Consider the following 13,307-nt stretch of genomic DNA (forward strand, 5'->3'; position numbering starts at 1 on the left):
GCTTTATGGCAAGCTCATCATCAGGTGAGGCGGCACTTTCTTTCCTGTGGGAATACCACTTACCTGACATGCTGAAGAATTCTAACATAAAGAGAGAATAAAACTGACCCCATTCCCATATGGCACACAGGTTTGGGTGTTTGCTTCCTCACTGCACACTAATTTTTCCCCGCCTGGAGCCCCAAAGGAGAAAGAAAGTTACTGTTGCCACTGCTAGCTTGCAGGTAGAATTTTCTAGTGCCTGTTTCACTGTCAGGGGACAATTCTAGAGTCTAAGTGTAAATGAACTCAATTGTAATTTCCCTCCTTGAGTCCAAACCTCAATGTCAAGTCCTAGAGAGGCCATTAAAACTTCCAACCTTATTTCCATTTGTAGATTAGGACCTGTCTCCTACCCCCCACCCCACGACCTTCGTTGTTCAGCTCTGCTTGGGCTTATGCTTGTTAACTTAGGTTTCTCTTTTGGGTCTGACATATAGAAATTTCCCTCTCTTTCCTGAATTGACATAATTACAAATTTATTTACTCTGTTTCATCCAGCATACTTGTACTGGAAGTGAAAGAACTGGTGTCCCTTTTTCTCAGTATATCTTGATAGAATGTTACCCATTTAAAATTTACAATAGAAGTATATATATACCCAAGACTTCATAACCAAGTTCTTTCTTAAAGTATCTACATAGTTCAGTAAGGACAAAATTTCTTCCTAATGAAAATTATTTTAAAAAAATTACATGTGGGGCACCTGGGTGGCTCAGTGGGTTAAAGCCTCTGCCTTCGGCTCAGGTCATGATTCCAGGGTCTTGGGATCAAGCCCCGTATCGGGCTCTCTGCTCAGCGGGGTGCCTGCTTCCTCCTCTCTCTCTGCCTGCCTCTCTGCCTACTTGTGATCTGTCTGTCAAATAAATAAATAAAATCTTTAAAAAAAAATTACATGTTATAATGCAACCAAGTAAATGTGTACGTGTTTATTGGTTAATATGCATTTTGGAAATGAGCATTTATGTTAATACCATTTTATTTGAATTTAAGTCTCCAGTATCTTAGCTTCTTAATGAAGTATTACTTGTTAAATAACATTTTGATCAATCCATATTGTTTCAAATAACCAGCAGACACACCTATGTCTCATCATGTTTTCGTAAAAGAGTGGCCTACCACATTTCTCTCTACATTAATAAATGTCTGTTCAGTATTTAAATTGCATGCATATTTTGTTGGAATACTATGTACTTATTATTCTTTTTAACAAGAGATTATAGGTACTTAATTATAGTACATTACATGCATGCATATTATGATATAATTCACTTTCTGTATGCATATAATGAGTGATTTTTAAAACTATGTGGATGTCTATTGAAATCTGTTTTCTGCAAGTTTTTATCCTAAAAGAAAAAAAACATTGAGTTTTATCTAAGCGGTTATAGTTATCTATTTAAAATGTCACACAGTTGAAAGGCAACTCTTTTAATGATGCTACTTACTTATTTATTCTTTTATGATTCCTTAATTGCTGTTTATTGTCTTTTAACTATCTGTGTAGAGCTTCAGATGTGTTTGTAAGAAGGATGGTTCTTCCTTTTTGTTTTTTTATATATTTTTATTTATTTATTTGACAGAGAGAGACACAGTGAGAGTACACAAGTAGAGGGAGTGGGAGTGGGGAGAAGCAGGCTCCCCCCTGAGCAGGAAGCCTAATGTGGGACTCAATCCCAGGGTCCTGGGATCATGACCTGAGCCTAAGGCAGCAATTTAACCACTAAGCCACCCAGGCACCCCAAAATGGATGCTTCTTAACTGGGACTGTAATTGCTCGGTACAAGACAGAGGCAGACAGAGAGATGGCAGAGGGCAGGCAGTGGCTCAAGTAGCTCTCCCTCTGAGTCCTCCCAGTGGCTATAGCTCACTTATTCTAGCCTTTCTCTCTATATTTACCAAAGAAAGGAAAAAATGAGGCCTGGATCCCTCCCTCACTTGTTACTCTTTCCTTGCAAATACTAGACATCTCCAGTGTATGAACAGTAGGCATATAAAAACATTCCTTTTCTTTTTTCCCATTTGATGTCCTGTATTCTAGAGACTGGGGAGATTTCTCTTCCATTCTAAGCTCAGCTTTGCCTGTCCTTTACTTGAACAAGTGATAAAACTCAGAGATTTCCATGGAGTTTTGTAAGAGAAATAAAATGCACACAAGCAACATTTTGGTAAGTATCAGAGAAGATGAACTAAGCCGGTAGGATTGTCCAAAAAGACACACAGAATGAAGAGCAGAGGTCTCATTAAACAAGTGATCATAAACAGATGGCAACACAGTCTTGGTCTGTGCTACAGCAATTTGTTACTTCAAATAATATTGGAATAAAATGTCCTATATCTAGGAAATTTACTGTTTCAGTATATGACAGCTTTTACTATAGATTATGGACTTTCTGCCAGTTTACAGAGACAGGAGTCGTGCAGTTTCAGTAGGCAGAAAAAACACCTAAATGACCCATGATACAGCATACACTTATTATGTAACTATTATAATATTTAGCTTGTTATGTCAGACATTCTTGTCCCAATCAATATACACTTCGCATTAATACTAATATTTACTTCTTGTGCTATACTTTAATGTTTGTATGCACATACACATATAACAAAGGGAAGCATATAATTTCATGTAATTTACAGCTTCCTAGATAAGACTAATGATTTATTTATTTTTTTCTTTTTTTAAAGATTTTATTTATTTATTTGACAGAGAGAGATCACAAGTAGGCAGAGAGGCAGACAGAGAGAGAGAGAGGGAAGCAGGCTCCCCTCTAAGCAGAGAGCCGGATGCGGGACTCGATCCCAGGACCCTGAGATCATGACTTGAGCCGAAGGCAGTGGCTTAACCCACTGAGCCACCCAGGTGCCCAAGACTAATGATTTAATAAAGGTTCTTAAGAAGGTTCCAACCATGATTGAGAACAAAGGAAAAAAAAAGTAACATTCATTTTTATATCAGTATGGCATTCTAACTTTTTCAGTGGATTTTGTCAACTAATATAGATAACACTGTTTAACCCCAGTGTTTTGGAACTGATTAGCACAGCTAAAGGAAATCAGTTCTGTCATTTTAGACTTGTGCATGCCTCTGTTTCCTCTATGCATACAAGCTGTGGTTGTAATGCCTCCCTCAGTATTAACACGATGAGCTATCAGCTGAGTATGTACAACAAAAAAGGTCATATTTCTGAAAGTACTCTTAGGAGGAAAAATTGAGACTTTAATCAATTCCACTAGGGTTTCATACATTTTTAGAAATAAAACAGAAGAATCTGAATGTAATATTTTCAGACAATCTGGGTCTAAACTTCAAAAGATTATCTAAAATGCCAGAATTTAACCCCTGGCAGAATTGTTTTCAGAGGTATATATGAAGCTATGAAAGGTTTGAGTGTATCGTTGCTGTTTGTAATGCTATTTTGCAATTCACAGACTAGCTGGGTAATGGGGAAAAGGGGTTTTTGCCATGAAATGACACCTCTTCCTAGGGTGACCAGTCCTTCTTGAGTTCGTAGAATTAGACAAACAGTGGATGTGTGGACGTCCTGGTTGTAAAGACACTTACGAGGAGGATAGGTAGGGGATATTTAAAGTAGAAGTTGTTACAATTGACCTAAGGTCAAACAGACAGAACAGAACAGAAAAGAAAGGGAAAAGGACCTTCTGTCTTGACAGCAGACTTTACCGGCATACACAACACACCTTGCAGTGACAGTGTCCAAAACAAGGGTCTTCATTTGTGCTCCCTGCACCACTGCAGTTACATGGCTTGCATTCTGGGTAGCCAGTGTAGCCTCTGGCACAGCGGTCACAGCTCACACCTCTGAAACCAGGTTTGCAATGACAAGACCCAGGTGCCAAACCTATGGGAAGACAAGCCACATATTAACAACTGAAACACACACAAATTCCTAAGATTTTCATGATACTAATATTTATAATTCTTTTTTGACACAAAAACTAATAAAGAAAAGTTAAACCCAAAGGGTATAAGGTTTAATTGGAAGTTGGCTACAAGTCTCTAACACAGCATCTCTTACATATCTTTACAAATATAAAGAATGAAAAAAATAAGATAAAATCTTGAAGCTCCTACCAAAATTGAGGCCACAGAAAAACTGTCACAATGATCAAGGACTCACTTTCGTAGCTGATTAATGATACTCAAAGAACAAGCAGCGACCTGTGATACATGTTGCTTCATAGCTTAGACTACCATGAGATGGAAAAAGTGCCTGGTGGATAAAAATATACTGCTTAAGCCCAAAATTAAACAACAATCATTTAAATATGACATCATTGGGTACAAGAACAACAAAAAGACCAACAGTTTGTGGGAATAGATATTTTGAGAACAAGATATGGAGAAAAATGAAAGCAGTTTAAATTTACTTTTTCTTTTTAAATCATCAAAAAAAAATTTCTATTCTTCTCTCTGATTAAAAGAATGGAAAATTCAGATGAATAAGTACAAGTTATTGACTTTTAAAATCTGGAAGAGTGTAAGAGCCAAACAGCAAAATATAGCCCACTCAAGAAAGGAAAGGAGGGAAGAAAGAAGCATTACAAGGGGAAACACACAGCAGAATGGGAAGAAGACTGTCAAACCCACATGCTAATCATATGTCATATGTTTGTGGTCTTACTGCTCCTGTTAAAACTATGTGTGGAGAACTTTTAGAAGTCTACTTCACTGAAGGGCATTTCTCCAGTGGGTAAGTGGGGGTGGAACCCTCGTGGGGACAGTGTGCACTCAGGATCTGTGGGTCACAGAAAGACCCAAAAATCTGAATGCAGCAGAGCACCCAGGTATTGGAGCAGGGAAGCTGACTACAGAGACAGAGCCAAGGAGTGAGCTCTCAGCTTGGGGTTACCTTAAGCTGTGATCCAAGTCACAATCAGGCCACTGCTCTTTGAGCAGAGACCCCACAAGTGGCAGATCCGGAGAGACCTCCTCCTTCCTCCTGCACGAGGAAAGGCAAGGGAGCACATGGCAAGAATCTGCAGAGACTGAAGACACCAAATGGGGCCATGTGCCAGAAATAAAAACAGTCACAGGACGAGTGAGCTCAGAGCATGCCCAGAGACCACGGGGATGGGAGGGACTGACTTGTTTTCTCTGAGGGTGCAGTGAGGAGTGGGGCCGCAAGCTCTTGGCTCCTATAGGCCGGAGACTGGGAGGCCACCATTCTCATTCCCATTATGCAAAGTAGTATGGAGAGCATTCAGGGAACAAAAGATCCCGAGAGCAAACTCGAGCAGATTGCTTTAGCCTGACCCCTGGCAAGATGGTACAATACCACTTCAGGCAAAGACATTTGAGAATCACAGCAACAGGCCCCTCCCCCAGAAGATCAGCAAGAACATCCAGCCAAGACCAAGTGCACTGATCTACGAGAACAGTGGAACTCCACAGCTAGGGGAAAGCAACATATAGAATTCATGGCTTTTTCCCCATGATACTTTAGTCTTGCAAAGTTAAATTTTTTAATTTTATTTTTTCTTATTCTTTTTTTTTTACTTTTCCTCTTTACTCTTTCAACATTTTTAACTAGTTTATCTTAACAATAACTTTTTAAAAAAATCTTTCAAAATCTTCAAAACTCTCTCAAAATCTTCATTGTTATAGCCATATTTTATCCCTTCATTGTATTTAACCTTATTTTTTTGTATACATATAGATTTTTTTCCTTAAAATTGTGGGATACAATTTCTTCTAATAAATCAAAATATACCCTAAATCTAGCACATGGCTTTGTTCTAGTCTCCAACCTGATCACAGTCTCTCCTTATTTTTTTTTCTTTTTCCAACCAACTTATCTTATCAATTCCTTTTATAGAATTTAAAAAATTTTTTCATCTTTATAGTCATATTCCATCCCTTTATCATGTCTACCTTATTTTTGTGTATAGATACGTTTTTTGTTCCTTAAAATTTTGGGAGGTAGTTTCTTCTAAGAGACCAAAATACACCCAAAATCAAATGGGTGGCTCTGATCTATTCACCAGTCTAATATACATATATATACACATATATATGTATATATATAATTTTTATTTCATTTTCTCCCCCCCTCCCACAGTTTTGGGTCTCTTCTGATTTGGTTAGTGTACATTTTTCTGGGGTCTTTACTACCCTTTCAGTATTTTATTCTCTCATGCATATATTATTATCTGGATAAAATGACAAGGTGGAAAAACTCACCACAAAAAAAAGAACAAGAGGCAGTACTGATGGCTAGGGAACTAATCAATACAAACATTGGTAATATGTCAGAATTAGAGTTTAGAATGATGATTATCAAGGTGCTAGCTGGGCTCGAAGAAGGTATGGAAGATATTAGAGTATTCCCTTCTCGAGAAATAAAATCCATTCTGGTGGGGAAAAAAGAACTAAAATCTAACCAAGTTGAAATCAAAAAAGCTATTAATAAGGTGCAATAAAAAATGGAGGGTCTTACTGCTAAGATAAGTGAGGCAGAAAACAGAATTAGTGATATAGAAGACCAAATGACAGAAAATGAAGAAGCTGAGCAAGGGAGAAAAACAACTATTGGACCATAAGAGGAGAGAATTCAAGAGATAAGTAATACCATTAGATGAAACAATATTAGAATAATTGGGATCCCAGAAGAAGAAAGAGAGAGAGGGGCAGAGGTATATTGGAGCAAATTATAGCAGAGAGTTTCCCTAATACAGTAAAAGGAACACACATCAAAATCCAGGAGGCACAGAGAATTGCCCTCAAAATCAGTAAAAATAGGTCCACACCCTGTCATCTAATAGTAAAACTTACAAGTCATAGTGAAAAAGAGAAAATCCTGAAAGCAGCTCGGGACAAGAAGAAGTCTGTAACATAACAGTGGTAGAAATGTTAGATTGGCAGCAGACTTATCCATAGAGACCTGCAGACCAGAAAGAACTGGCATGATATATTCATAGCATAAAATGAGAAAAATATGTAGCCAAGGCTGTCACTGAAAATAGACGGAGAGATAAAAAGCTTCCAGGACAAACAAAAATTAAAAGAATTTGCAAACACCAAACGAGCCCTACAGGAAATACTGAAAGGGGTCCTCTAAGCAAAGAGAGCGCCTAAAAGTAGTAGACCAGAAATGAACCGAGACAATATACAGTAATAGTCAGGCACCTTACAGGCAATACAATGGCACTAAGTTCATATCTTTAAATAGTTACCCTGAATGTAAATGGGCTAAATGTTCCAATCAAAAGACACAGGGTATCAGAATGGATAAAAAAAAATAAGACCCATCAATATGCTGTCTACAAGAAACTCATTTTAGGCCCAAAGACACCTCCAGATTTAAAGTAAGGTGGAGGAAAACAATTTACCATGCTAATGGACATCAAAAGAAAGAGGGGGTGGCAATCCTTATTATCAGATAAATCAGATTTTAAGCCAAAGACTATGATAAGAGATGAAGAAGGACACTATATCATACTTAAAGGGTCCATCCAACAAGAAGATCTAACAATTTTAAGTATCTAAGTCCCTACGATGAGCAGCCAACGATATAAACCAATTAATAACAAAAACAAAGAAACATAACAACAATAATACAATAATAGCAGGGGACACTAACCCGCTCACTGAAATGGAAAGCTCATGCAAGCAAAAGATCAATAAGGAAATATAGGCTTTAAATGACACACTGGACCAGATGGATATCACAGATATATTCAGAACATTCCATCCCAAAGCAACAGAATACACATTCTTCTCTAGTGCACATGGAACATTCTCCAGAAGAGATCACACCGTGGGTCATAAATGAGGTCTCAACTGGTACCAAAAGACTGGGATCATTCCCTGAATATTTTCAGACCACAATGCTCTGAAGCTAGAACTCAATCACAAAGGAAAGTTAGAACTCAAATACATGGAGGCTAAAGAGCATCCTACTAAAGAATGAATGGGTCAACCAGAAAATTAAAGAAGAATTGAAAAAATTCATGGAAACAAATAAAAATGAAAACACAACTGTTCAAAATCTTTGGGACACAGCAAAGTGGAGGAAAGTATATAGTGATGCAAGCCTTTCTCAAAAAACAAGTAAGTTCTCAAGTACACAACCTAAACCTACACCTAAAGGAGCTGGAGAAAGAACAGCAAAGAAAGCCTAAACCCAGCAGGAGAAATCTTAAAGACCAGGGCAGAAATCAATGAAATAGAAGCCAAAAGAACAGTAGAACAAATCAACGAAACTATGAGCTAGTTCTCTAAATGAATTAATAATATTGATAAACCCCTGACCAGACTTATAAGAAAGGAAAGGAGAAAGGACCAAAATAAAATCATGAATGAAAGAGGAGAGATCACAACCAACACCAAAGAAATACAAACAATTACAAGAACATACTATGAGCAACTCTATGCTAGCAAATTTGACAATCTGTAAGAAATGGATGCTTTCCTAGAGGAATATAAACTATGACAACTGAACCAGGAAGAAACAGAAAACCTGAACAGAGCCATAACCAGTAAGGAGATTGAAGCAGTCATCAAAAATCTCCCAACAAGAGTCCAGGGCAAACAGCTTCCTGGCGGAATTCGACCAAACATTTAAAGAAGAATTAATACCTATTCTCCTGAAACTGTTCCAAAAAATAGAAATGAAAGGAAAACTTCCAAACTCATTTTATGAGGCCAGCATTACCTTGATCCCAAAACCAGACAAAGACCACACCAAAAAGAATTACAGATCAATATCCTTAATGACCATGGATGCAAAAATTCTCACCAAAATCCTAGCCAATAGGTTCCAACAGTACATTAAAAGGATTATTCACCACGGCCAAATGGATTTATTACTGGGTTGCAAGGTTGGTTCAACATCTGCAAATCAATGAATTTGATACAATACATTAATAAAAGAAAGAACAAGAACCATATTATACTCACAATAGTTGCTGAAAAAGCATTTGACAAAGTACAGCATCCTTTCTTCATCAAAACTCTTCAAAGTATAGGGATAGAGGGTACATACCTCCATATCATCAAAGCCATCTATGAAAAGCCCACAGCGAGTATCATTCTAAATGGGGGAAAATGGAGAGCTTTTCCCCTAAGGTCAGGAACATGGCAGGGATGTCCACTATCACCAGTGCTATTCAGCATCGTACTAGAAGTCCTAGCCTCAGCAATCAGACAACAAAAAGAAATAAAAGGCACCCAAATCAGCAAAGAAGAAGTCAAACTATCACTCCTTGCAGATATGATACTTTATGTGGAAAACCCAAAAGACTCCACTCCAAAACTGCTAGAACTCATACAGGAATTCAGTAAAGTGTCAGGATATAAAATCAATGCATCAGAAATCAGTTTCATTTCTATACACCAACAGCAAGACAGAAGAAAGAGAAATTAAGGAGTTGATCCCATTTACAATTGTACCCCAAAGCATGAGATACCTAGGGATAAACCTAAGCAAAGAGCCAAAGAATCTCTTCGCAGAAAACTGTAAAGTACTCATGAAAGAAATTGAGGAAGACATGAAGAAATGGAAAAACATTCCATGCTCATGGATTGGAAGAAATATTGTGAAAATGTCTATGCTACCTAAAGAAAACTATACTTTTAATATAATCCCTCTCAAAATCCCATCCATTTTTTTCAAAGAAATGGAACAAATAATCCTAAAATTTATATGAAACCAGAAAAGACCCCAAATAACCAGAGGAATGTTGAAAAAGAAAGCCAAAGTTGGTGGCATCACAATTTTAGACTTTAAGCTCTGTTACAAAGCTGTCATCATCAAGACAGTATGGTACTGGCACAAAAACAGACACATAGATTAGTGGAACAGAATAGAGTGTCCAGAAATAGACCCTCAACTCCATGGTCAACTAATCTTTGACAAAGCAGGAAAGAATGTCCAATGGAAAAAAGACAGTCTCTTCAACAAATGGTGTTGGGAAAATTAGACAGCCACATGAAGAAGAATGAAACTGGGCCATTTTCTTACACCACACAAAAAAATGGACTCAAAAAGGATGAAAGACCTCAATGTGAGACAGGAATCCATCAAAATCTTTGAGAAGAACACTGGCAGCAACCTCTTCTACCTCAGCTGCAGCAACTTCTTCCTAGACACACGACCAAAGGCAAGAGAAGCAAGGTCAAAAATGAACTACTGGGACTTCATCAAGATCAAAAGCTTTTGCAAAGCAAAGGAAACAGTCAACAAAAGCAAAAGACAACGGACAGAATAGGAGAAGATATTAGCAAATGACATCAGACAAAGGGTGAGTATTCAAAATCTAGAAAGAACTTATCAAACTCAACACCCAAAGAACAAATAATCCAATCAAGAAATGGGCAGAGGATATGAACAGACATTTCTGCAAAGAAGACATCCAGATGGGCAACAGACATATGAAAAAGTGCTCCACATCACTCGGCATCAGAAAAATACAAATCAAAACCACAACAAGATGCCACTTCACACCAGTCAGAATGGCTAAAATTTTAATGAGTCAGGAAATGACAGATTTTGGAGAGAATGAGGAGAAAGAGGAACCCTTCTACGCTCTTGGTGGGAATGCAAGCTGGTGCAGCCACTCACGAAAACAGCATGGAAGTTCCTTAAAAAGTTGAAGATAGAGCTACCCTACAACATAGATAGCCTTTGCACTACTGGGTATTTACCCTAAAGATACAAATGTAGTGATCTGAAGGGCACATGCACCCGAATGTTCATAGCAGCAATGTCCACAACTATGGAAACTATGGAAAGAAACTTGATGTCAAACTATGGAAAGAACCTAGATGTCCATCAATAGATGAATGGATAAAAAAGATGTGGTATATATATACAATGGAATACTATGTAGCCATCAAATGAAATGAAATCTTGTCATTTGCAATGATGTGGATGGAAGTAGAGGGTGTTATGCTGAATGAAATAAGTCAGAGAAAAACAATTATCATATGATCTCTCTGATATGAGGAATTTGAGAGGCAGAGCGGGTTGATGGGGAGTAGAGAAGTAAAAAAATGAAATAAGATGGGATCAGAAGGGAGACAAACCATAAGAGACTCTTAATCTCACAAAACAAACTGAGGGTTGCGAGGATAGGGAGAGGGTGGTTAGGTTATGGACATTGGGGATGGTGTGTAATATGGAGAGTGCTGTGAAATATGTAAGCCTGATAATTCACAGACCTGTATCCCTGGGACAAATAATACATTATATGTTAATAAAAATAATTTAAATAAAAAAACAAAACTATGTGTGTATAATGTTTAGCAGAGATATGCAAAATGGTTAGAAAGTTTTTAAAAAAAAGGGATGTAAATCGACATTAGGAGAGCATACAGAGTTGTAATATTAGTAATGAGCAAAGTAGAATCCAATGAAAGCAGATACACTAGGGGGCTCCTGGGTGGCTCAGTAGGTTAATTGTCTTCCTTTGACTGGGGTCATGATCCCAGGGACCTGGGATTGAGCCCCAGGGCAGGACCCCTGCTAAGTGGGGTGTCTGCTTCTCCTTCCCTCTGCCCCTCTCCCCTTCAACCCTGTGCTAGTGCTCTCTCTCTCTCTCTCAAATAAATAAAATCTTTAAAAAAATTGATTCATTTGGATAAGCCCTCATTTTACAATGATGACAATAAAATAAAAAAACATGACTTAAGATATTCATACTCCATAAAAACACTAATTTTAAGTACAAAAATATATAGATAGACAAAAAAAGATTTGAGGGCTCAAAGAGAAAGTGGCCAAAAATCCGTGGCTGAGAATGACATTCACCTACTCCTTTCTAATATTTATAGATGATTAGAAAAAAAAAAAGACACAGAAAAACATGAATCATCTACTATTGTTGAATTATACATTATATTGTATATATATCTATCGTAGTTCATTAATCTACAAAAATGCTCAATTTCTCAAAGCAGAAGTAATCTATGTCTTCTTTCCTTAACATAAATTACTATTTCTGTATTTGTAATAAAAGTCATTATAAATTAGGATTGAGGTAACATGAAATATCAACCATGATAATAAAGTCTTATACAAAATTCCACCACTCTAAAAATGAGTAATACTTCCCCTTTTAACTCTTGAGTGAAAGAGAAATAAAGACTTCAATTGTGATTAAATAGTTTTCTAAGTATATATATAACAGCAGTGAGAAAAGAACTTAATGTTTATGAGATATAGAAAAAAAACAGTAACCAAAGGTTAAATACATTAAAAAATGTAAATAATTAAAATTTAATTCATGTAATTATAAGAAAAAAAGAGAAAAAACAAATGAATACCACAGGAAAGAAGGATGATTTGAAAAATAAACAAAGAAAATAAGGTAAAAGAGAACTTAAAAATAATCAAAGATATCAAAAGAGGACAAATGGTCAAAGATTATCATAAAAGTATTTTAGTAGCAGTTAGTTTTTACAATGTTTTCAAAGTTTGAAACTGTAATGGAGTATCTAAAACATAGAGGGCTATGTAATTTAGTTTATGAAGCTAGTAAAACTTAGTATCAAAATCTAACTAAGGTAGCCCTAAATAAACCTAATAACAGCTTATAATTAAATGGTACTCATTTTGTGTGAGGTATTATGCTTGGCACTATATACGACACATGGGTTAATTTAGTTAATACTCAAAACCTCAAAATGAGATAAGTACTATAATGTTTCCCATTTTACAGATGAGAAAACTAAGGAACAGAGAAATTAATTTGTTTGCCAAGATAGCACAGCTGGCAGATGTCATAGCCAAAACCAATTTACATATGAATTCAGATGAACAAGTCCTAAATAAAATAAACACCAACTGAATCCTCAAGTACATTAAAAGGATTTTCCATAAGGACCAAGAAGATTTTATTCTGTTAATTTAAATATTGTTTCATATTAATAAACATATTTTAGCATATTATATTCATAAGTCAAACGAAAAAGAAATCTAGTAATTTCAATAAAGGCTGAAAAGCATTCCAAGAAATTAACATTTACTTCTCATGTTAAAATCCCCATTAAGATTGCGTGTAGACATATTCCATATAAGGACCATGTCTATCTTAACATTTGTAAAAATCCTATATGTTATAACATTGTAATATTGTGAACGAGATGCCCAAATATGCCCTCTTGTTCAGAACATTTGACATTTGACAACACAGGATAAGACAGAAAGAGAGATAGACAGACAGACAAATGGCTGTGCTGGTTTAAAATAAGGAAACTAGTTGAAGATCAGAAACTACAAAATCTAAAAAAGAGAGAGAGAGAA

The 13,307-nt window shown here is 36.5% G+C and overlaps 1 protein-coding gene across 2 annotated transcripts in view; it reads right to left on the bottom strand.

The window, feature by feature from the left end:
- LAMA2 (laminin subunit alpha 2) overlaps positions 1-13,307 on the bottom strand; it is a 661,080-nt gene that overhangs the window by 361,528 nt on the left and 286,245 nt on the right. For both annotated transcript variants that reach the window (XM_046006188.1, XM_046006187.1), the window contains exon 10: positions 3,742-3,902. In XM_046006188.1, coding sequence (XP_045862144.1) covers positions 3,742-3,902 — 161 coding nt within the window. The remainder of the gene's footprint in view (positions 1-3,741; positions 3,903-13,307) is intronic.

Source organism: Meles meles, chromosome 5 (genome assembly GCF_922984935.1).
Source record: "Meles meles chromosome 5, mMelMel3.1 paternal haplotype, whole genome shotgun sequence".
NCBI lineage: Eukaryota > Metazoa > Chordata > Mammalia > Carnivora > Mustelidae > Meles > Meles meles.